Source organism: Lonchura striata, chromosome 3 (assembly GCF_046129695.1).
Source record: "Lonchura striata isolate bLonStr1 chromosome 3, bLonStr1.mat, whole genome shotgun sequence".
NCBI classification, from domain to species: domain Eukaryota; kingdom Metazoa; phylum Chordata; class Aves; order Passeriformes; family Estrildidae; genus Lonchura; species Lonchura striata.
In genome coordinates, this window is record NC_134605.1 from 71,383,178 (window position 1) to 71,410,016 (window position 26,839).

The following is a 26,839-nucleotide window of genomic DNA, read 5'->3' on the forward strand; positions in this document are numbered from 1 at the left end:
GCTTATTCTGTGAGCAGGCCTGTTCCCAGTTCATTGACAGCTATAGCATGTCACACGAGTTGAAAGCAGCACAGTCTGTAGTCAGGATCAGTATCAGCTTAAAACAGAATTTTCACAATCGGGGAAGTATCTTCATATAATGCTCAGTTCCCTGCTACTTTCAAAGCACAAGATTAAGTATTTACTGATTTGGCCCCTGAAAATGTATGCATTTTTTTGTTTATTTTTGTCTACTTGAAAATAGCATAGTGGTAAGAAATTAAACACTGAGAATCCAATTTGAATTAAAGAAGAAGATGCCCTTTGTATCAGGAAGATTTTTTAGAAACAGAATGATTTTTTGAAAATTATTTACTGACATACTTAACATATACTCTGCTGGATTTATGCATAATGTCTGTTAAATTGAGCAAAGTTCTCAATTCTTTTGTGCTTCTAAACTCCTTCTGGTATGTGTAATCATTAGCACAGGTAAGAATGCAGTGGGATCATTAGGTGCATCAGTGCAGGCAAAGGCCTGAATATGCACTGAGAGTTTACTGTAAGAGAGAGAGAGCTCACCCCTCGATAAAAGTGAGTGGAATAGTCAGAAAACATGATGCCTAGAGAAGACATCCAATTAAAGAAAAATATTCTGTATTCCAAAAACAGTGTATGTACTTAAGAAACCCATCTGCTGTGCAGGGACAGCTTTACTCTACATGAGGCTGCATAAAAACAACACCTTCCTACTCACTTCATCTGTTCCTGGTATGTTTTCAGAATTGAATCTACTTACTTTAGCATCAAATTTGGATTTCTTATTATAAACACTGTGAAAAAATTGCGGCCCCTCTCTTCTTAGCTGTACATGCATACAAACAGATACCAAAAAACTTTATCCAGTCTCTACTCTGTTCTTAATACAAGCTTGCAATGATATTGCTTAGTGGTATCATGGCTACCAGGTTCCAAGCTCTTCCTTTGGCACAGATATTTGCATTTACTTGAAGCACATGAAAAGCCCCACCAGAAGACACATGATGGAAAGGCAGCAAATATTTTTACATGTTTTGATGATTTGTTGACCTAAGTGCAAAGCCCAATTCCTGCTTGCATCCAAGTGAGCAGGCTGAAACACTGCATGGTCATTCAAGTCCAACAGCAATGGAGGATTTGAAAAGAGACCTTACTTTAAGTGGCCTTGTGATGAATTTGGTAGTTAAATGGTCTAAAATCAAAAAATGGCCTTTCAAATGAATGAGGAATTGCTTGTATAAGCACCCAGCACATTACAGTGTGCCAGGGTACCCCAAAATATCTAACTGACCTTGGATCAATGTAAGCTTTGCAGCCTGCATCTAACTGTGGGCACTTGGCTTTACAAATCTAACCATGTTCTCTCAATTTAAAACTTTGAATGGGATTTCTTCCATGTCTTCTGAAAAATGAAACCTTATATTCAAACATTATACATGCTGTTATTCACAACTGTAATAATTCCTACACTTTGCTCCAACATACAAGCATTGATGTGTCAGCTTTGTATCCTGGCTCCTGACTGTTTGAGCTACAGAATTATGGAAGAGAAATCCAGTATCTTTTGAGAAAGGCAGCTCCCAGTGCTGTATGCTGGATCTGAGGGTAGAAGCTAGACTAACTGTGGGCTTGCCATCTTCCAAGAGGTGAGATTTTCCTGCTTCTGCTCTCACTCTGGAACACTTTCTCATAGTTCTACAGCAGGCATTTCAGGAAGACTGGTTTAGTTATACCCTGTGCCAAAGAAGAAATCATGGCACATAGTGTGTGGTCCATAAGTACTGGGAGCTATACTCACCTTTCCCTTTTCTCTCTTAAGCTACTTTTCATTATTTTTTCATGCCAAAAATACTTGTTCTTGAAGACCTGCTTCTGTTCTTAGACTGGACAGACCAAGTCCTGGAAGCACACTGTGTGTCTGTTATGCAGGAGGGCTGTGATTGCTGAGCTCCCTTTAAACACAGATGGGTGACGTAGATTTTAACAAGGGCTGTCTAATGAATATATGCAGCAATACTTTTCAGAGGCTTCTGACTTAAGTCTTGGATGGGTCTGCACAAAGACAAGCAAAGATTAACCTCCTGCCCTAGAGATCCATCTCCAAGCCAGCTTTCAAGCCTCCAATCCACGGCACCAAGTGGCAGCTATTTTTAAAAGTTACCTACTTTTTAACCCTACCAACAAGACCCTCTGGCTTTCTGGTTTTAACTCACTCCTGGAAAACCCAAAATTTCCAAAGAGTTGTCAGACTGAGAAAAACAGCAAGGATGAAAAAACTTTGTCCCTAATGTTTGTAGCCCTGTGAAGATAAAACCTTCTTAAAGTACCTAGAGTATTACAAAGCTCGCAAGGTGTAATGGTTTTGTTTTTTTGTTTTTGGTTTTGGGTTTTTTAAAATTTAACTCCTGTTCCCATTACAAGCAATTCTTGCCAATTTAGTGGCTTATTGTGGCATAGTCAGCAATATCAATCCTAAAATTATGTAAGGAAGCATAACTCGGAGTGGTTTATCCTCATGCTAACCCATTGTCTAAACACGCAAATTGTTAACTCGATAAAACTCTGCACAAATAATACCAAGTTTGCTTGAGGATCCAAAAGGAAGTTGCATCCAGCAAATTCAGGTACTTAACACTTCATCTAATTGTCTTGTGCAGATTAGTTGTTGATACTGAAGGAAATGCTTATATCACTATTGCCAAAGATCAAAAGCTATACCTCCCTATATTTTACAGTCTTTGCTTAAGTACGTGCCAGTGTTGGAAAGATGACAGTAGGCCAGAGGGACCTCATTTCACATGGCAATTTTCACATAAGAGAACAAAATGATGGCCGTTTTTCCATACTAAGTTTAAAAGGTTGTCTCAGACATGACTGGAAAGAGCAATCAAACTCCCAATAAAATTATTATGATGGAGGGAAAGAGCAAACAGTCAAGAAAATGCCCTATGCTTGAAAAATGGGAAAAGCAAGAATTAAAATCAGAATGAAGAGATTCTTGCCATCTAATACCAGGTGCAAGGGAACCAGGAGGTGTTCATGTTCTAATTGCTGAAACACCACCCTTGAGTAAGGTCCTTATGCAAGGTTGTATTTCTAAGAAACATGCAATTTTTGCATTACTTGCGTGTGAGCTTCCTCTTTAGAAAATGGCAGAACTGTGAATGCAATCTACATTGAAGAGGAGTAGGAAAATTTCATCATGTGACAATAATATGCTGGCACCCTTTTGTGCCAAAGGCAACAACTCCCTGAACTTGTTGACCATTTCCCTGGTTGGATAACTCAGTTTGCCCATTACCCACTTCACCCCAGCGCAGTGGGTGACAAGTTCAGGACCTGCCCAAAGCAGGTCCCTCGGGCTGGCCAAGTGGACGTATGCCCTTGGTTGTAGCTGTGCGTGGTGACAACCAGCCTGGCCTTGCTCACTCTCAGGAGGAAGGACTGACAGGCTTTCCCCGTCCATCTGCTGCACACAGGTTTTACATGCTTCTCCCACATTGGTCCTAGCTCAGGGCTCTCCCTCCCAGCACATACCACTCCCATTATTCATATCTCCTTCACAAAAACCTGTTTGGTTCAAGCCGTAGGAGGCTTCTCTGTGAAAGTGACATTATACAGTTGAGTGTGATTCAATCAGTAGAGATGGAATTGATATAATATCAAGTTTGAAGTAACTTAGTATCATGTAATTTTGCTGTCCTAAACTAGCTCTCCTAGTCCATTTAACTTTAATTCAGATTTCCCCCATGGCATGCCACCATGTGTCATCCCTTCCTGCATCTCACCAGCTTAGTGGCTGTTTGTGCAGATCACGAGCTTTTAAAGAAGACCTTTAAGATTTTCTTAATATAGTCTGACTTCAGATCACCCACAAAATGTCTTCAGATATTAAAACCATTTTCTGTCTGACTCAGACACAAGCTAGTTTTAAGTGACAGTTCACCCGGGGAGAATTGTATTATTTAATTACAACTCCTCCTTCCCTAAGTGGCTGTATTTCCACCCTGTGGGTGGTTTAGAACTATGTTCTTCTTCATTTAAAAACTATGGTTTTGGTCATATTCAAGAGTTACTGGTGAACACCATTTGTAACATCTTAACACAAAACCACTTCTAACTGCTCCTCCTTCATATTTATCTATATTGGAAAAAAAGTTTTAAAAGTGTTATAGCCATGCTGCAGTACTCATTACTGTTTAGCCAACTGAGCTACAAATACCCAGCTGTTTCACCAGCCATATATCAGGGCATCACCATGTATCCAGTAGCAATGGTTCTTTGATGGTTTAAGCAGCTCCCAAACACCTTCCTCAAAGCTTACTTGCAGGGCTGCATTATAAACCAAGCCAGTGAAATGTTTTGTGTCAATCTCCAGTCTCACAATGTAGTACTTATTTATTACCTGTTTAAACCACTTACTGACACAGGTCACCTGTACTAGAAAGTTTCCCTGCCACAAGTGTGATGTTAGCAGAAGATATCAGAGGACAGAAATAATATAAATTATAACAGGGAGATGGAGTTATACTCTTAATTGTTTCTTCCTTGTTCTCTTCCTCTTCCTTTATTTTATTGCTTCCATTTTTGTGTAAAGATTTCAAAACCAAAAAAGGAAAAAAAAAAAGCTGTCAATCCCCCATCTCCCCCAAAACACTCCACATGAAGAAGCACCAAGCTAAGAAAACACAGCATAACAGACACTCTTGCAGAGAACGTATCCAAGTTTGAGCTCCTAACAGAGATATTTTCAGATACTGGGTAATAGCTCTAGGTCCCAAAGATAACTCTAGCTTCTAGTCCTGTGAGCATCATGCTCCTTTATTAATATTGTCCCAAAGGTCTGTGGGTCAAATTATTTAAATTACACTGCACTAAAGAATATTCTCCCATCTATATAAATAATTCCAACTCATTAAACAGTCCTTTACCTGGTTTCATTTTAGGTGACATAGAAACACTGGGAGTGCTTGTTAAAAAAAAAAAAAAAAATTAAAAAGAAAGTAGCATAATTTCTTCCTTCTTCCCTTTTTCCTCTCAACTTTACTCTGAGACAGTGGGTTAGGTTCTGATTTCATTTGTTCTACCCCAAAGCATAGATGTGTCTACAAGTTAGTAAGTACTTGATTAAGTGTGATTTCAGAGTACTTTATCTTTTCTCCATCGGATCCCCGTGGTCATTCCTAGAGAGCAGCATAGCATACTTTTGTGTCAGCTCACTGCCAAAACTGACAAAGCACACTGTGTTAGGAATGTGTTAAGAGCTCCTACAAAGCGAGCTGCAGCTGGTTACAATGCAACTCCTCACAGATTCATCCCCTGGTTTAGCCAGGTAGGAAGAGAACAGTCCCTCCACTGTGCATCTCTGCCAGAAAACACCACTTCTGAACCCAGAACTTGCCAGATGAAAATCCCAGCTGAGCTTAATTTAGGAACCTCCCCTCTAGACCAGATTTCTCAAAATACTGTGAGAAAGTACATACATGTATTACAATAAATTGAAGTGAGGTCTGAGAACCTGAAGTCTGAAGGCTGCTCAGAGCCACAGCTTCATTCCACATGGACCACAGATTTTCTCTTCCTCACACATGCATGTGCCAACAAAGTGACTGAGCAAGAATGACCAAGTGGCCACTACCACTCGTCACAATTACAAAGAATTTCCACTTATGTTATAAAACTAATGTGGCCCACCGCATTGCCAAAGGGGAAATATTATCACAGCAAAGTCCTCACAGCAACAATACTGCAAATTACAGGGACCCTGAGTCTACTAGGGAAGCCTCACAAAATCCACCAACATTGGTAGTCTCAGTGTCAGGACTTTTTTTCCCTCCCTGTTGCTGATTTTCCCTTTTTTCTCCCCCCATCTTTGCTATCTCTAACTCCTCTCAGTAATAAGAGTAACAGAATCCATTCAAATGGGATCCAGACAAAAAGATGCACTGAGGCTGGGCTCTCACATTGGCAACATAAAAAAAGATGAACACAAGAAGCTGGAATTAGCTTTCATAAATGGAGGCAGTTCGCAGTACAACAGCAATCTTCAAGAAACTTTTCACTAGACATGTTGGAGGTGTACCTTTTTTATTGTTTAGGAATTCAAAACCAATTTTCCTTCAAGCAAAGACACTGCTTTTCACTGAGTGATAATGTCAATGCTACTTCAAACATTTCAATTTTCAGCTTTTTTTGGTGTCTTATGACTTAAGTGTAAGAATTCTGAGACAGAAGTGGGTAGATGTTTTTGCCCACATTTTCACATTCAAATTAATTCAAATTAATTTTAAATTTTCCCTTTTTTTTAAAGGCAAGTGAACATTAGAGAGTACACTGTCTCATAGATCAGCTCCCCACACTGTTTTTCAGGGTATATCTGTTCAATTTTTTCTATGCTTCAGCTATGAAAAAACATGACTGAAAGCAGAAATTTCTCATTTAATTTTGAGACTTGTAAGGGAAACATCTATAAGGATTGGAGCTAAGGTCCCTTCATAGTCCCTGAAGAGGAACAGCAGTAAGGTAAGATTCAACACCAAGATTTTATATGCTTCCCTAGGATGAGATGCATTCCACTTGGAACATACTGCTTCCTCCTGCATGTACTACACTGTGTACTACAGATTGTTCAAATCCCTGCCTCTTTCAATATGTAGTCTTCCCTGACTGCCTACAACCAGCCCATTTAAATTTCAAGGTTTTTGAAGCAAGGACTGTCTTCCTTCACTTACATGTGCAACAAATAGGTAAACAGGATCACACCAGCATGACTGTGGCCTTTATTTGCTGCCAAAGTATGAAACATCAAGATCAGTAGTAATGCTAATACTCTAAACAAATTAGCAATTAGAATTCATGAAAAAAACCCAAATTATTTAAATAAGAATAATACTGAAAGGCTATGGTGAAATTAAAAAAAAAAAACCAACCAAAAAACACATAAAACCAGCCATTGCAAGCAACATGACTCTATAAGGCCAGATACAGAGAGCAACCAAAAAGAAAGCTTTGTCCAGCTTACAAAGTCTCTCCTTGTTGTGGTTATGGACTCTAATCTGTTACAGCAGCAATAAATTGTGTTTATGGCTTTTAGCTTTTACAAAGAAGGTGAAAGAGGGACAAATATGATGTTGTCTCCAGTCCTTAACTAAAAAAAAATTTACAAACTGGGTGGGGGGGACCAAAAAAGGGCCTTTTGACAGAGGTGAGGACAAGTGATCATCTGTAGCTAGTAAAGGTTCCTGATCCCAAATTTCTCAAACCTGGGCTACATTGCCATTCCAGGTGACCCTATCTTTCCTAAGCTACTCTTTGCTTCAGAATGTGCAAAGGAAGAGAGCCATCACCTCTCAGTCAAGCTATACATTAAATACTGCAGGCAGAACCTGGCTGTTTGGATGTTCTTACTAGGAGCTTCACAAAGTATGTGTTCCCCTTGGCCTCAGTCATTATAGCTACTGGGCTGGGCACAGCATGAGAAAAAAAAGGGTGAATTCACCTAAACAAACAAACAAACAAATAAATAAATAAGCTTTCAAGCAGGAAGGTTGTCCTTGGTGAACTAGGTGTAGGTGACTTTGTAGTGAAGAGGATTCAGAATTTCTTCAAGCCATCAGAAGTAGAAAATAAAGGGTAACAGTGCAGTGCAAGTCAGACTGCTGCACTTGCATAGAGAGAAATGCAGCAATCAAAATTAACCTGAAATTTGTAAAGCACTGTTACAACAGCCCCTCAGACCACCAAGAATCAAAACCGGAAACACCTTATATTCTGTTCACTAAGTAAAAATATAATTAACCAAATTATATATGTCTCAACCCTTACTGCAGCACCTACTTTTTTTCCTAGATAAAACTACTGATGCAGTTTAATGATAGCTTTGCTAGTCCGTTTAGCATGCACAATTTTCACCTAAACATGACATTATTTCACCTGTATTCAGCCTGACCTCCCTCTCCAGTCTAATAGCAATATCTTCAAAATAATATTATATTCCTCTGCAGGCTCCCTCTAATTTAATAAAACCTTCTCAAGTAAAACTAATCAATGGGTGATTGATGTAGTTGTATAGACACAGCTTTAACAAAATTACTAAGCTACATGTAAAAGCCACATTTGCACAGAAGGGTTTCCTTTCAAAAACAAACAAATAAATGCTGAAAACATAATTTCAATAAATTCTTGCAAAGAAAAAATAAAGAGGGAATAGCAAAGTAAGGTCATTACCTATCTCCCTTTGGTTTTCTTTTTTGTACTGTCTTCCCTTTGGGTCGTCTTTCACTTCCTAAACAGGGGCTCCCACCAGGGCCTGTTACCCGTATTGATTCAAGGCCTTTGGAAGATTTCTTAAAAGTAAATTCCACAGGTTCTCCTTCTTTTAGGCTTCTAAATCCTTCCATGTAAAGCTTGCTCTGTAAATAGGAAAAATACTCTTGGTTACCATTGCCTTAAAAACAGGATTTACATTTATAATCAACGGGACAAATGACCCCATCTACCATCCAACAACACATATAAGTAGAGTAACAGTTTCCTCTGCATGAGCTATAGCAGATGATACTACAAATTAGAGTCCTGGATACACTGAAAACCCCATTCAACACTAAACGAGTAAAAAGAACCTATTTTCAGTATCAGCAAAACTGAAATAACATTTTTATTTTCCGTGATGAATGCTATAGAAGAAGCAGAAGAAATGCTGTATTCTTAAAACCCTTACAAATTCTTAACAGGTCTCAGGAAGTGAAAAAGTCTGGAAAGAGAGCAAATGTTCACTTTGGAGCAAATTAATTTATGATGAAAGTCTTAATAATTTGCATTCTTTATATCTGAGACATAGATCTCCTGCTCTGAAAATGAATCAAATATACAACAAGCATGAGAGGCACTCTGAACAAAGTGCTGACATGGGCAAGTCAAATATCCCTAATGAGCTACTGAATTTCTGTTGACTACACCAAAAATCTTATCTACCTAGCAGGATTTATGTATGGGTTTATATTTTCATTCACAGAAAAGGAAATTTTTATCATCAGGGCAAGTGAAATAAATACTGATAAATATTTTAATATCACACAGCAGTAGAAAAATATTGGACAAGCTGAAGTCAACAGGAGCTTACCAGTGATTCTGATCCAATGAAAATTTTCATCACAATTCCAGATAAAATTATGTACAATAGTAAGTAAGCACTCAAGGATAAATCTGATTAATCAAACTCTTAAATAAAATTATTATCAAGTTAAATGACAGGGAGGCTTTCGGGGATAGTGGAGATAAAGTGATTGCACTACACTTTTATTTTAGAAATTACATGGTATGAATGAGATCAGTTGGACTCACAGAGAATATCACAAAATACCTCAATTTACACACATTTAGAGGTCCTTCAAGAGAGTTGTAACATGTATTTTCTTCCTTTCCTCATGAATTCCTCAGAGGAAAGAGAAAAAAAAATGTATCCTGACTGATTCTCAGTCCATTTTCTAGCATTCACTTGGCTGAACCACAGAGTCAAGAAGGAAATCTTCACTGCAGGTGCCATCCCAAATCAGTCACATGTCAAAAAAAAGCCAAGTGACACACAACTTGCATCTGTTACTTGACAAGTGCAACTAGGAACATGTACAAATCAGATGGCAATCCCTGACATGGGGTGCCTGTAACCATTCATAGGAGGTCTGCAGCACCAAGACACTGCTTTAGCAGAGCCAACAACTGACACCTACACAGTTCATAGTTTCCACACAAAGATGGAGCTGGTTTCTTCACCAGGATGCACAAGAGAACAGGACCAAGAGCAACAGCAGTTCCCCCTGAGCTGCTACAGAGCAAACTAGTTTCAGATAAAAGAAGAAATTATTTACTGTAAAAAGAATTAAACAGAGAAGCCCAAAGTAATAGCTCCCTTTGCTGGAAATAGTTAAGACTGATCTTACCAGGGCACTGAAATAACCCAATCCAAGGCCCTGCTTTCAGGAAGATGTTCAACCAGATGAAATCAAGAGCAGCCTTCCAACCTAGGCTTTCCTGTGATTCAGGTATCTTAACCCAGTGCTGGTGAGACTGGAGAACAGGATTGCAGTTCCTGGCTCTGCAGCAGCTACCCTGGGGCACCTGTGTCACTTCTCCATGTTTTTCTGAAGAGGGGTGCCACTGCAAAATCTATTTTTCACAGCACTAATAGGCTAAATTACAATCTGTAAAATAATTTTAAAGTGCACCCAGCACAAGACACTACTGCTGCTGGTCTGAGTGGGTCAGGTGCTTATAATTTTGCCAGCAGCCAAAAGTAACCAAGAGCACAGCTTCACTCATTAGGACAAAGGCTGATTTTGCTTATCCAGTAGTGCAGTTCTAGTAGACATGGCTCTTGCACACAAATGTAACAGTGTGAAACACAAGACAAAATTGCTCATTTTATAGGCTAGAGGTTGAACACTATTTAAAAGGTGGGGGAAATAGCATGGGAGGGCTGTGGGACACGTGAAAGAAGAGATATATAATATGTGTTCCCTGAATCATTAGCTTGGCTTTTTTAAAAGTAAAAATTTAAGGAATGAAAAAATAAGTATGTAAATGTTCTTACTAATGCAACTGGAGGACAGTAACTGTACACAAAGCAATGAAACTAACCACCCAGGAGGGCAGCATTATTTCAAGCAAGCTCTCCACTTTGAAATGCCTGTCTAGCAATAAGGGGATCTTCGCCACAATGAAGAAACATCCAAGTTCAGAATAGGCCAAGAGAAGACACCACCACTCCTCAACTGAAACAACACACACTGTCTGTGGCCTGAGTCAGTCTCTAGGTCCATCCACAAATCTTCAGTCTTCTGTGGCCACCAGGGAAATATTGATGAAAGGAAAGAACTGAACAATGTGTATTCTGTCCCAAAATACACACACAGTTGAATGTTCCAAAACCAGACAATCAGTACAACACAGATGGGTGCTAGTCACAAGGGAATCTCAAAGTAACAAGCCCTTATTTTCCTGCAATACTCAACACAGCATGGATGCTTGTCTACTTGTTTAATTACAACTTAATGCTGATACAGTTAAGTCTCAGGAAGAGTTATTATGCATTTTTTCCTGAGTTTCACCATTGTTAAAAAATGTCAAAGAGTTTTAACATCTGATACACATAACATTGTCTTCTATTTTACCTCAAAATAAATACTTGATTAAAATGTAACTTAAAGCAGGACATTATTAGTATTCTAGAGTGTTTTTCTTTTTCTCATTTCACTATTAGCAACAGAACTGGATTTCTAAACAAAGCACTCTATTTACAAGAGATTTTTAAACATTTAAAAGCCTAAGTAAAGCAACAATCATGCTTTCATGAATCACATGTTGTGCAGGTATACATTTTTTCATGTGTTTTTTTCTGAGCACTTTTAACAACAAAAAATGTTGAAAAATCCCTACTTCAAATGACTTGCACAGTTCTCTACTTGAATAGATCTCAACAGCTTTTCCACGTTACAGATGGATTTGGTGCTGTTTGACTTACTGTGCAAATGTATAGCTCATGGTGAGATTCTCTGAGGGTGCAGTAACAATTCAAAACCATTATGAAAAAATGGCATTTGGAAACCACCAAAACAAATCTAAAACCTGAATCCCTCTTAACTTGTCTAAAGAGGTGGACCAAAAAAAGTCTGTAAAGTTGATAATTTAAAGTTGAGAGACCTAGCTCATATTTTCCTCACATTACTTAAACAAATAAAACTGACACAATTAAAAGCAGCCAGAGTTTCAAGTCAGTGAACCATTTCTACAGCCCTGAATGGGATATATGGGCACACTGCCAACAAACAAAGAGGAAAAACTTAAAAGCAACATGCTTTTCCTCTTTTCTCTCTTTCAGCTGTCAAAGACTTTATTGTTATTTTTACCAGCAGTCAATACAGTGGTTTCAGACTGGAGGGGTTTTTTCCTCTTTTTAAATTTGACAATTCAACAGGACCATTTATGGTGGGGTTTTTTTGTGTTTGTTTTTTTTTTAAATAGATATTCTAATATAAAATCTCATCTATCTCTGTTACAAGCAATGGCTTGATTCAAAATGTGGCAATCTTGCAGTAGTATTGGTAAGAACAAATATGAATGGAAAACCCCATGATCACAAGTTCATGGAAAGCATTTCCTAGTACAAGTCAAAAATCAAAACTTAAAAAGTATAAACTGTATTAGCAAAATGGTCCCCAAAGAAACACACCAACTCCTGGGCAGTGTCAGGGAGTGCTTACAGCTTTCACCAGGCCCTACAAAAGAAAGGAAGTTTGGAATTAAGGATCATTACAGGGGCCCTGATCGCCTCAGATATGTGTGCATTACTTTTAATAAGTGTGGGGAGTAAGTGCCTCATCACAACTTTGCCATTTCTCATCAGGGCTGTGAATAACTGCTGTTGCAGACATTAAATCCTTTAGAGGGACCAGGGGAAAAGTTATTTGGTGGCATTCTGCTTACCTCATTTATTTTCTGTATCTCTCATTTCTGACCCTTTTTATCTAGTGATTGATTGATTGCTTAGTACAATGACCAGACGCCACCAGTATGCTGAGTTTCCCAAAGTAAGAAAACTGTTTTCCCTCCAAAATTATCTACAATTAAATCCAGACATGAAGGAAAGCATATTCTAAAGCCCAACCACAATAAAGATTGTAAGAAAATCTCTCCAAAACAACCTTGTAGAGTTCCATCAAGAGCCAGCAACCTTTGAGTAAAGCAAGGGTACACAGTGAGAGGACTCAGAAGTAAAACAATTTACACTGAATGCATACTAGTGCCCTTCCCTGTGTTAGGTCAAAACCCACGCAGAATACTATCAGTTGCATGATACCTGCTATGAGGACTTTTGCTGTCGACCAAAAATTCATTATAGGAGGTTTGTGAAGACATGTATTTTTGCAGGCAGAATGCTAAAGCATACACAAAAAAATTCACTACCCTGAACAACAGCCCCTCCAAGGGCAATGTGCAGCTCTGCTGCACTAATACAGGATTTGAAGATTGGGCACTTGCAAAATACCTCAACACTGCTCTTCTGACCCTCAAGGGCTTGTTCCTGCTCCTACAGGCTTATCTTGCACCAAATCTGGCACTTCTTTTGGTCCTTCTCATAAGCCAATTTAACTCGCTAATCTGACAGGAAACAAACTCACTTTAAAAAGAAGGGGGGAGGATAAGAGGAAGAGGAAACAGAGATAGATTTTTGTTTTTCCAGTGAGCTAAATCTATTCACAGAGAAGTGCAACAAGCTCTAGGACATACACAGTGAAAACAGCAACTTTTCGAGATGAGATTGTGCTCCTTAATATTTTATGTAAAAAAGCAAACTCTAAGGCATTAGACATTTTTTTCAAAGCTTAACATAACACAAAGTAACTTTCAAAAAGCTACAAAACACTATTTCTCAAAGATTTGAACTTTAGCTCTAAGACAAGGAAGAGCCATGCACACTACATGTATAAAATATTTATGAGAAAGGGTGAGCTACTGCAAGTAACTTTACAGTAGGGAAAGAGCTGGTATGTAGGCAGTAACCACATGCAGCTGGTACACTGCAATTTCACACCTTTATTTACTTGGAATTTGTTTTTGTCTTGAATTTCCACCATGACCGTAGTCATGTTCATAACCTTGTTTCCATTCATCATCCTGTCACTGTCCCCACACTGTTATTTTTCTTACTGAGAAGTGTGCAAAGGTATTTATTTAACTTTTGAACAAAAGGCTCTGTCTAATTCAAAACCACCCTCCCTACACAACAGAAGGATTTCTTCTTTCTCAATTTATCTATCTAAGAAACTTCTATTAACTGCTTTAAGAAGTTTAAATTAATTCTAACTCAGCTTAATACTTATAATTCTTGTTCCATCACAACTTCTAAGAAGTGATTTCTTCTGCTAATCTATTTCTTTTTTGCATTACCTTTTCTCAACCCAGTATCCCTCCCAAGAAAATGTTCTCTGCTAGAATGATTAGGTAATTTGCAACAATTCTCCTTTTCCTTTACTTGGGATTCAAGTTGAACCTTTTCTCTATTTAAGTCTCCAATACTTCAGCTCACCTATGTTTACTAAACAGTTCTCTTAAATTCAACACATGAATCTTAGAAAAATTACCAACTTTCTGTCATCTCATTTAACTTACACCAAGTAAAGTTTTAACCTTCATTTTTTAAACAAGCATGTTTTCTGTAGGGTCAACAATTTCTTTCAAGCCCAAAATAACACAACTTCTATTCTGAATTACTCTTTTGGTAAGAAAACTAATGATGGTTGTGAGAGAAAAACCACATTATTTTATCATAGTATTAGACATGTCTGTATATAAATCTAAGCTAGAAAGCCACAACATAATTCCTTCACAAAGTAATTTTTGCCAAATAGATTCTACTGTGTCCATGCTACTCTTTGTTTCCTAGGTGCTGATGAAACCTTACCAATTTCCTGCATAATTTTAAGTATTTGTGTTCAGGCCATGAATGAAATTTGGCCATATTCTTGCTGTTTCTGTATCTGGTTACACATTCAGCAGTGGCTGCTCTGATTTTCTATACTAATAAAAAAAGCCTGGATATTAAACATATCTTTTGCTTTTCCTCCTCGACCTAACTCTCTTTTCTTACTAGAGTAAGTGTAATTTATGTTAGTATAGCACTTACACAACTCATGTTCTGCTCGTAATTTTCACCCTTTTCTCATTTTCATAGATCATTTATGTTACTGCATATGCAATTCTCCTTTACCCAATTTTCCTTGTTGTGTGCTTTAATACCAGGCATGAAAATCAAACCAGCCTCTTCTCTCATTTCTTAGTTTAAGTATTTTCTCATCAGTCACACTAGGCACAAGAGAGAATTGACTCACTTCAGTCAGTTTCAAAAGGGAAGTTCCTCTTTTCCCAGCAAAGCTTCACATTGACTCAGGAAGAAAATTGCTTAGCTCTTCTTGGTAATGCCAGATTTCTGCTTTGTTTCTGCTCCCTGAATCAGTTCTATGCAGTCAAAAAACCTACCAGCACACCTCAAAAGAAGCCTTGTGAATGTGCATCCATAGCAGGTAAGGCTGTCCTATGTAGCACCACGTCAACACTTACATGGCTTCAGTGACCTCCTGAAACTACACTATTAATCTCAGAAAGTTTAATCTCACACTGTTAATCCCAGACCCTCAGAAGTTCCCCCACTGAGGAGCAATTTCTTCTCCTGATGGTCTCCCAATGGTCAAACACCTCCAAGCTCCCTCCCTACAAGCATTCCCTTGTTACCAGCTGACTGTAGTGCTTTTGGGAGCCCCACAGACACCCCAGGATGGGGGCCCTTTCCTTCCTTCGCTCACCACTGAGCTATTCCACCCTCAGCAAGTGCAGTCACTCCATGCAACTGAAACCACCTCTATCTCTGTCCCAAATACTCATCTGCTGTAATGCAGTTTTACAGAAACCTGAAGGCTCTTTTCTACAAAGATTAGGAACAAACAAACATGACCTCATATGCAATCAGTAAACAGGGTAGATTATCCTCTATTTTCATTAGAACGAGGATCTTTCTTCCCCGCCCCCCAATTTTTATTCTTCCAGGATATGAGGCCCTGATGTCCAGCTGACCAGACTCTCTAAGGCATCCTAATATTCAATCCATTTTAGTGATGCTTCCAAGTGGAAAACTTCTCAAGAGGGAAGAAAGCCATCATTAGTCTCTTTGGTGTACCTCTTCCCTGACAATGTGCAATGAACTGAAAAATTCATGAACTGCATACCTTTGCAGTGCCCACCTAGACAAAATATTTTTCAAGCCTCCTCTCTGTTAAAAACCACAAACTTTCAAGGCAGAAGTCAAAACACGCCACTCCTGCAGCTCATCTATTACATGAAGAAAGGAGGCATCATACAGAATCCTAGACCTTTTCTCTTTCTCTTCTGGAAGGAAGAAAAAAAAAAGAAAGACAAACAAAGTGGGCCACCAGAAAATCCATAAATACCACCAAGTCCACTCCTCTAATTTCTTCCAGAATGGATACAAATACAGTGAAACCTGCAAGAGGGATTTGGCTAAGAGTCTCCTGTCAGGTATCTCTCCTGTACATTTACTAGAGAGGACAGAACACAGCATGGCTATACTTGACTCATTTTAAAAACCATGCCGAATATACTGAAACACAGTTCTCTTCTAGCAGATCTAAAAATTAGCCAACTTCAATGCACATCATTCCACAGAGGTGGAAATCAAAAGCACAGGAAGGCGCAAGTTGCAGTCTGCTACATTTTTCAAGTACTGAAAATGTACTCTGGTAGAAAGCAGAGTCAATGGCAGAGTTATGTCACCTAAACCACAGTTTCCTGCAGACACACAACACCTTTCTGGTGTCATTAACCATGTTTCCAGAAACAACTGCAGCACCTCTATTTTCCATGCCTGCCTGTGATGTCTGTGACCTTCATTTTTGTGCTACTCTACACACCCCCATGCAACAAGAATGACAACCCCTGTGTCAAGAGATGTTTGAACTATATAAAGGCTTCTTATCCACCTCCCACCATCCTACGACACTGCATATAATTAAAAATAAATTCGGCCCAGATTGTGATCTGCTAATTCAGATGTAGCAGGATGTCTCTCTGCACATGCACCTTTCCCTTTCTCTGTATAAAAGTGGCCTGAGAGTGATGTTTTCTTACTACAGATCCTTAACATCCATCGAGGAAGCTGTTCTTAACTTTTAAATTGTATACCAGCTACAAAATGGTACCAGGAAAATTCTGAGAAAGCAGTTCATCCACCTTTTTGTAACCCCTCACATGAGAAAATTAAGTGGTTCACACTTCGGTGATAAAGATAAAAATGTCTAACACTGTGGGCAGCTACAGGAGCCACAGGTTGACACTAAAACCCCCCTGCATTTTAAACAAATGAATCAGTAAATCAGCATACATACAGTCCTGAACCTCCTATTCTCATGGTAAAACATATCCCAATTATCCTGACCTGCCTCTTTCTTCCTGAAGCGTAGTGTAACAGGTAGCCACCAACAATTCTGCAGCCCAAAAGGGAAACTTAGGGCAATGGTAACAGGGTTATGTTTGTAGATACAGGCTAATAACCAGGGCAAAAAGAATCTTACTTGTGAGCAGTAAATTGAGGTACGGATGGAGGTAAGAGAGTAGATGGTTGTTGGATCCTCATGGAATGTAGCAACTGGACTTTCTCAACAGGCCAGGGACAGAGTGGTGGAAGGGCTGGGTAATGCCAAAAATCCAGGGCTGGTAACTTGTAGGGAATGGGCTAGGGAAATGGCCTGGGCGAAGACTGAAGCCAAAACTAAGCTGTGAAAAAGAAGTGGTGGATAGTTACAGCATCTCCAGGTTCTCAAAACTACGCCAACTACGCCCTCTTCCTAGTCAAGTACTGGGAGCAGAATGAAGGTTTACAGGCCAGTCCTGACTTAGGTCATGCTGGCAGTCCACCCCTGCCCTTACCTCTTTTTTTCCTCTTCTTCCCCAGCTACTTATGGGCTGGAGTCTGAAACACTGTCCTCATTTCACTTCCACCCTCTCCAGGCCCTGGGCTGAGAACAGGAGCCTGCCAGCCCAGCACAGCACTGTGACTACAACTTCACCTCAGAAACCAGAAACCCGAGATCGTGCTGCGGAGAATGCTTTCTGAAAACTACCATCAGCTGCTTTAGTGCAAAGCTCCTCCATGCTTCGATGACCTCTTCTAATTCTTCAGAGAAAAACGCTGTCTGCTCGAGAGCTCCTTTGAGCCAGGGCGTGAGGGAGTAAGGGAACATGCTTGGTATTTTAGCCAACTGAGAGTAACCATGCCCTAAGCAATTCCAAGATAAAAATCCATTAACTTGTAAACAGACACCTCTCTTGAACTATTCACCAGCTTTTGGGCAAACACAGTTTTCACTTCCCACCAAGGACTCACGTTACACTGTGCAAGGTCCTACACAAATGACAAAAGAAGCCATCCACAGGCAATACATCAATGCTGCTAAACCATTTGGAGTTTAGAACCTGTTATTTACCATCTACTTTTAAATTCCATTTATTTAATATGCCAATATACAAGTAAAACACAAAAATAAAATACTGGTTAGAATATATGTTTACTAAAATCAAAGTTGCCATGCACATAAGAATAAAACAAGATTATCTGACAAAACTGGTGGGGTTCAAATGTTGCCTATAAAACAAGCAATAAATAGGCTGAAATTTTTACTGGAGATTATTCGTTCTTTTCACAACATTATCTGTACTGTAAAATGAAAACCCATCTCCCTTTACAATAAATGAAAAATTAACAGCAACATTTATACTATATTAACAATTTTTAATTTACAATTCAAGGTCCCTAGTATTTCCATGATTCCTTAATTATGGCTTCCTTAGCTATTCTTTTATATACATTTACTCAGCTTTTAAATTTTTTTTTTGCTAGAACAAGATAATTTAGCATGACATCAGTTCTACCAACTTATAGACAGCTATATTTTCATTTGATACAATTTTATCAGTTACAAATCTCTATTAGATATTCAGATATCTGAACAAAAGAACCCATTTGGTTTGGATGAAGAATGAGCACAAGGTTATTTTATACTTCAAACATTAATCACTTTTTCTTTTTGAGAGAAGAGGGTGGCAGATGATCTAAATACATGACAATCAAGGTACTAGATAGCAGTGAAACTAGTAATAAAAGTCTAAGTGGATATAAGAGGAAATGAGTGGCTGACTTCAAATTAAACTATTTTTTTTAGAAATACACAGTAGTGGGAGGAGAGATCATTGAGGATTCAAAAAGTAACTTGAACTTAGCAGGTATTTTAACTTAGTATTTGGGAGAATACTTATTTTTTAACTTTACTGTGAACTAGTTCCCTAAACAGCTGCATTTTAAAAACTGACAAATTGTTGGTTTGGAGCCACTTCTGTTATCAAACCTATATTCTGTTACAAAAGACACAACCTGTGTTTCAATAAAACACCTCTGAATTTACAGTGATAAAAATGAGAAAACAGCATTTGAGGCAAACCCCTTCTCAAGTAAATGGAAGACAGATTAAAGTGATTTTTATGGAAGAGGGCTAAGGATTTTAATTATAAATGATAAACTGTTTAATGTTAGCATAGGTATTGGAGAGGTACTAAGAAATGCTTGAAAAACTTTACTTTTAAAATACTGTTTTATTGCTATGGTTATGATTATGTTTATTAAGGTAGGAAGTAATTGTGAAATTGGAATATCATGCATGCAACTGCATCTATCAAATGACAACAATGTTGGCTTCAGCTCAGGTTGCAGAGAATACAACACTACTTAAATATTATTTGAGACTCCATTATTGAATCTGTCATTTTTATGTCCTAATTTTAGCACACTCTGGCAAAGAATGTAAATGTTTTCTGAGGCCTCCTGAAAGAGGGTCAGACCAGCTGCAGCAGGAAGACACAAAGGGGTTCCTTAAGGACAAGTCCTTCCTCTTGCAGTGTGCTGACACAGCTCCCATCAACACTCATGGAGAAGAGCAGACCCAGAAGTAACACCCTGCTAATTCTGAACGTGTTTGCTTTGTGGGCTGATTACACCTCAGACATGCCAGACACATCTTATTATGAAACCCAGGCAATGACTAGTTCTGATGCAGTTGTAAGGCAAACAATCCATAGGAGAAATCCTTCCAAACACACATATTTATCTGCCTCACCTAGTAACATCCTTCTAACATCTGTCCTTCTTTCAATACTAGAAGCCCATTGTTTCACAGGGCACTGGTGGCATGTATGGCACACCCAGGTTTCCCCTGTCTGTCAGGAGCACAGATCCTGGCTGACAAAGGGAGCACATGATGGAGTATATTCTCAAGACCAGGTATTTACGTTTTCCTAATTTCCAAGAAATTATTTTTCTACTGTACCCACCTATAGTAAGATTCAATCAGTCATAATTATATTATTCTTCATAATTCTGGCTGAAGACTTTCCTTCCTCATAACATCACACTTCATATTGCAGAAAAAAAACAAACCTAGATAAAACTGCATTGTTTTCACTACAACATATTTATATTTCCATTCAGTCTTTTTGGCACATTATTGTAATGGTCTGTTCCCACAGACAGCCATAAATAACATCAGTGAAAGCTTCCAGCCCTCCTCTTCCCACACCAACAGCTCAGTACCCCCAAAAACCTGAAATCCATAGTAAACAAAATGCACCCTGAAATCTCTACCATCTGTATTAGTCCTTTACAGGTCCAATGAAAGCGGCCTGCTCCCTGTGCTGTTTGCTTTTAATATCAGAAGTAAACAAATCCCAGGCTTCATTTTTATTGGACTGTTTGAAAGGAAAAGCTCCAAAGACTAGAATCAGAGGTACATCATATAGTAACCATAATGAAAGAAACCCAGCTGAGTTGTGAGAAACAAAAAATTCTGAGTATTGTCTCTTTTTCTAGACTCCTTTCAGTGACATATGACCATACAACATTTATTTTCTGGTTACAATGCAAGACGCAGCCACTTGTAGCTGAAAGCACAACACATATAGAACGGAAGGGGGCAGGTAATAGGTGATCATAAAAATCAATTGAGTAGAAATTAAAGTGAGAGAAATAAAAAAGGGTTAGGCATGTTAGGTGTGTGACTTTCAGCTTCATTATCATCTGTGTGCTCCTCCTTGATTGTATATACTCAGTACTCCCTTATCACAGTTCACATACATGTGTATGAGCATGCGAAAATACACATATCATTTAAAGCCAACTCCAGAACCTAGCTTCATCAAATTGATCAATCAAACAGCAACCAATTAAACCTTAGGCCACATAAAGTGTCCATTACAAAGTATAATAAAGGTTAGCTAGGAAGCTCTTGCTGGCAGAAAACGTGACTTGTCAGTAACTTGAGTTCCGCAGATGTCTCTTTTATATACTACACTATGGCAGAACAAGTGTGTTGCAGTATTGAACCACAAAGGTTTATTTAAATCCAGGCAGTACCTATACCAGATACATGTGCCCAGCAGTTCTTGCAGTAGCAGCTCCCACAGAGATATCCATTGGGAGAGGAAGAGAGCAGGATCAGGAAGAAAGCTACAGGAGAAGGAAGACTTCTGACGAAGTTCTCAAGCACTCATTAAATTAACAATTATCAGTAGATTCACCTGACCATGGGCCAACATCCATTTGTGCAGTATTTGACTCAGTTATAGCTATAAATAGCTGTGAAGATGCAGGGAAGTAAATCAGGAACAATCACCTATGTGTGGGAATGACTCAGGGTTTGGTGAAAGATGGGAAGTGAAACTGTTAATAGCTGCGCTCTATTTCCACCAGGTGTGGACAGCTAGTGAAGCAGTTTTTAATCCAAGCCAGATTTTGCACACTCAGTCAAAAGCCATCTCCACCTTCAGGTAGGACTCAAAGCTGCTACAGGTAAGAATGGGGATGATCAGGATATAAGAGTTGTTGGTTCATCCAGGCTCCATGCACTAGGAGGGAGGAAACAGATTCTGACTGTAGGTCCCCCTCCTGCCATGCAAGAGGAGCCTTGAGAGCCATGGGGCTGTACAGAGGGTGCACAGGGATAAGCTGGTGAGAAGACCTGCCTGCCTTGGCCAGATGGGAATGTGAACAACGGAGAGTCTCATTTTCTCTTATAGAACACATAAAGGACAAAAAGCATAAACAGATGAGCAGGTAAGAATTTCGCTAACCAAAAACAACAAAGGTATCAATTAGGTGCTATGATGTCCTCTGGAAAAATGTTTCAGCAATTTTGGATTACACAATAAGTAGGACTAATTAGACAGGCACAGTCTAAGAAAATATTCTGTGGTAGACTCTTGCAAAAAATAATAATGGATTAGTAAACACTAACATACTGCAATTCTGTTCACTATGCTGACAAATTGAATCTAATAAATCTGCCTTTTAGGTATTTTGAAGGCTAAAAAGATACATTACTGATGTCTATATCCACAAAAAGTAGTGCATTAATTCCTGAAGCTGACAACCACCTTACACAGCAGGAAGATGACAAAGCTTTGTACTACCTCTTCCATGTCAGAGAACAGAATGAGTCTCCAAGAAGAGCTGGCAGGCTTTACAGCAATGCACCCACAGGCACTGTGACACAGCACAGCTGGTCAGGAGACTGGACACCATGGGCATGAAGTGGAATATGTTTACACACCCTGGCAAAAAGCTAGCACAGAAAAAGAACCACAGACAAACAACCACCTCCTCCAAGAACAGTAAGTATCACAGGCTACAGGACTGTAGGTCTCGTAAACACTCTGTTCACAAGCAAAATGTACTCATGGACAGAGACTGAGGAGAAAAAACCAAAACCAACCAAACAAAACAACACAAAACTTAGGATAGTGACTAATTTTGAGACCAATCTGACATAATAAATTTCCTAAACAGTTGAATTCAACAGATCTTAAGTACAAAGTAGCAAACTAGCTTTTTTTTTTATATAGCTACATGGATTCTACACATCCCAGACCACTTAGGTGTGACTGCTACTTCATGCAAGTAATTACTTTAAGAAAGCAAGGAAATCATAAGATTTCACGATTAGTCACCTGTCAGGTTTCTGCAGTTCACACAGCACATGAGATTTCTTATGGCTGGCTTTGTTCTGCAAACATGGGAATATTTTTCAGAGTTTTACAGGTGCATAAACGTCTGTTATATAGACAGGCAAGATACTTTTGAGATAAGAAATTGAAAACAAAAATGTTTACAAGAAAATAGAAAGTCTAGACTACAAAAATTTAATGCCTTGATTGTTGTGGGTTTTTATCATTAACACATATTAACTTGATTAATCACACTCAGGTATTTTCAGAGAAATAAGCCCCATTAGCCAGCAACAAAAGGGAAACTTAGAAGTGAGAGAGGAGCAACGCCAGGCAGTTAGGACATTTATATACATAGAGAAAAGACACCATAAAAACAGATGCAGAGCTGGAAGATACATGATTTTCACAGACTCAAGACCTCAGGTTTCCCTCCTGTAAGCAACTAAAACTAGGAATACCTGAAGATGCAAGAATTAGTCCCATATCAGTAAACTATTTCTATTTTCAATTCAGCTGTTTAGAAGAGAGTTAAAAAAGTAAAAATCATCAAAGATACCACAGCACAGCTTTAAGACCTGGTATTTTTTCTCAAATGACATAACCTAATGTGAATGAGAAGCTTTCTTAGAGAGTAAAAATGGGGATTGACTGCTTTCCCATCGATGCAGCTTCTAGAAACTAAACATCTTGCTGTCCTGTCTTCCAAAGGGCGCGGAAGAAAAACAGGCATCTAAAAACTTTTCTTTCTCGTCAAAGAAAAAATACTGTGAATGTAGTCACAGATAGTTAAGTCCAAGGTGTCTCTCCTGGGAAATAACACTCTTATCCAATCCATTTCTCATTGCCTGATATGATAGAGAATTAAGGCTTATCACACATAAAATCAAAACCAGTAGCAAAGCCATTTGTTGCCTGGTGAAAAGGACACAGAACTGGCTACGTATGATCAGTCAAATAAGCAGACGGCTAGGACAGTGACACAGAGCTCTCCAGCACTGCTCTCATTGGAACAGCCCAGCTAAGCCACATGCAACAACTGGGACATATCCTAGGATGCTGGATAAAGTAACATGGATCTTCTAATGGGAAAAAGTAAAAATGAACACTGAAGAATGACAAGCGTTGTTCTCAAAGGAAAGGGCAGGGTCCCTACTCAGAAACTAGAAAGATGGACCAGCCCAAAGAGACTCCATCAAAGCCATCTGGAGAAAATAGGTGTCACTTAGCCCAGGAAATTACATAGCACTGCTCTTCAGTCGCATGCTCTGTGGCTTGTGATTTTAAGATGCTTTTCCCTGTGTTTCTTTTAGTTCTATAAAAATTATACTTCTGTTTGAAGGTAATTTCTGGTAACTGATTAACACATCGTTGCTCTTAAGGGAAAAAATGGCAGTTATGAGCCCAGTTGCACTTGCTGAGCAGGAACATCACAGGATCCTTTTACAAGAGGCAGGATGACTCAGAGCCAGGAAGCAGCTGGGTCACTGATTCAGCCTGGGAGAGGCTGGACAGATTACCAATGCAGCCTGTGCTTAACTAACACACAATGCTTAGGGAGCAAAAATTTTGCTGCAGGGACAGGCTTTTAAATATTGTTAAAAGTTTCTGTATTTACAGAGTGTGCCTGCTGAAGGCAGGCACTTCAAATGCCACTAGCTTATTCCAACACACAGAGTCCCTTTCCATGCCCCAGTAGGACATAAAAGAAACATTGGTTTTGTTTATACAAAGATTCACACAGGGCTTGGTCTCAATTACAGTTAATGGTGTTTGAACAACTATCCGAGCCCTTAAATTGATAGAAAAAGGTACCTTTTTGGCTGGTCAAAATGGCTCCACGCTTCAAACCAGGATAAAACTCAGAGCAGCCAACAGGAGCTTCACGCACCAAATCTCATAGTGTAAACTATCACTACTAGATAGAGGGCCATCAGTGCTGTTTTTCTGAAATTTGAAAAACTCTCACCCACCAGAATGCATTATTAATGACCTAATATATATATACATATAAAACATCTGCTGCACCTGTTTGTGTTTTTCAACATCAAATAGTAGTACTGCATTATTTCTGATACAGCCTGCTCCCAAGTCTTGAACATCTTCTGACTCAATCATCTGAAAACCAAGACTATTTTTAGCTTCCTTAACATACTTCAACTTCAGGGCTTAACTGCAATTTCTAATAAAGAAATGGTAATATGCTTAATAATGTGCATAGATTTATAAGTTATACCAACTGTATTTTATGCTATAACAACCTGTAATCACAACTGTATGGAATATTGTGGGCTTGTCCCTGATATTTTTCTGCTCCATTACAGTTAATATAAGAAGCTATCCAGGCAAGTTTTTTGGCCAAATATGACATTTTGATTCTTAAAAACAAACCAACCAACCCATTGCAAATGAACTGATCATAAAATGAAAGTTTGGTCTTTAAACAGCAGCCTGAATTTATAATATCTTACAAAATTCCATCAGTATGTGTAGACAAAGAGAGGGATACGGATATCTATGTGTAAATACAGAATATAATATTTTCAGAATATCCTGTTTTTAGAAACTATTTCTGAAAAGCCAACACAACTAAAATGATATAAACTCATTAACATCATTTTTAATTTAAACAATGTCCTTGTCAGAAAAAAGAGAAGTTTCTTTCTGCTCTTTCCTGCTAAAAATGTAGATTCTTTTCTTCACCCACTGTATCAGGCTTGGCAATCATCTGAGTCATCACCAATTTCGGTAGCATTGTCCACAGAAATGTAATTAAAAAAAAAAAAAAAAAAAAAAAGGTGGGGTTGCGTGTGTTTTAATTTTAAACAAGTTTAACTTGCTGAACTGCTTGATGCTGGAGTCTGGGCCAGCACAGAAAGAGCAAAGAAAGTATAACTGCTCCTTCCGATGCAGTGAATCTAAATGTGCTAAACTATGACAAATCAGACCCTAAGAGCATCAGTTAAATTTAACTTTAAAAGATAAATAAAGTTTAGTAATTAAAAGCAATTTCATAGCATTTTTCTTTGTGGGATGTTTCACTTAGGTATTCACATACTGTGAATACCACATACTGTGGTCAGAACTTAGAGGGACACAGATGAATACATGAAAATTTTGAATATGTATATTCAAAATACATATTGATACTGATATTTCAATATCAGTATCAGTAATGATAAAGACCAGAACCTCTAAACAAAATTCAAAGTTTACTTTGCACTTCTCTGGGAAGTAAATTTGTTTGTATTAACGTAATATACCGAACCTATACAATTAAGATCTGGTAAGCTTAGTAACTGATGAGCCAATCAAGATGCAAATTTGTTTCAACCCCTTTCTCATATCATCTTCACACTTTTATTGCCTCTAAAATCATGAATTAGTTAGTGTTAACATACCAAACTAGAGATGGCAAGTGCTGTTGGATTAAGTCTGAGTAAATAGTTGAGCTTCTTAGCAGCTAGGAACTAATATAAAACAGGAATGAAGAACATTTCTGTGAAAAGATCAAGTTTGTGGAGCAGTTGACCACAGGGCTTTAAAAATTATTGCCATGAGATCCCCCAAAAAGCAATTAAGTGACAAGAAAAGACATTCTACTTCAGTATCAGAACCCAGCCTACACAGCAGGTGACAAATAAAATGGTGCTGAGCAGACTGTGCTAAATCCTCGTGCTCTGCAAAAGGTGCATTATCGATAGCTCACACAGTATTTGGAAAATACATGCAAGAAAACATCTAGTTCTTCAGAAAACACAAACTACCATCCTAAGTTTCACTCAGACTGTGGATGGGGCTAAAGTTAAGCACATTCTTCATATACAGTATTATGAAGAAAAATTTCAACCTCCAGCAAGAAACAGTAAGTCTGACAATCAAATATGTACTCACATTTTAGACTGTAACTATGGGCTCATCTTCACTACTGTTAAATCAATTGTACTTAACTCAATTACAGTGAGGTAATTACATTAACATGAGTCAGTGCATCCACACATGGCATTTGCACGTGTGCTGAGTGAATTGCTGTTACCTCCCACATGGCACAAGTACTTTGCTCAATCACATTAACGGGCCACAGCTCAGGACACTTTCACCTGCAGTTCAAGCCAGCACACTGCTGTCAAATGTCTCTATCCCACCTGTGCAGGGGGAGACCTATTGCACAACTGCCCTTAACCAGGTACAGAACAGCCCTGGTGTG

At 38.6% G+C, this 26,839-nt stretch overlaps 1 protein-coding gene across 1 annotated transcript in view; it reads right to left on the reverse strand.

Annotated features, from left to right (window-relative positions):
• LIN28B (lin-28 RNA binding posttranscriptional regulator B) overlaps nucleotides 1-26,839 on the reverse strand; it is a gene marked incomplete at its 5' end in the record, with an annotated part of 78,856 nt that overhangs the window by 31,053 nt on the left and 20,964 nt on the right. The window contains one exon of the mRNA XM_021553804.3: nucleotides 8,245-8,429. Coding sequence (XP_021409479.2) covers nucleotides 8,245-8,429 — 185 coding nt within the window. The remainder of the gene's footprint in view (nucleotides 1-8,244; nucleotides 8,430-26,839) is intronic.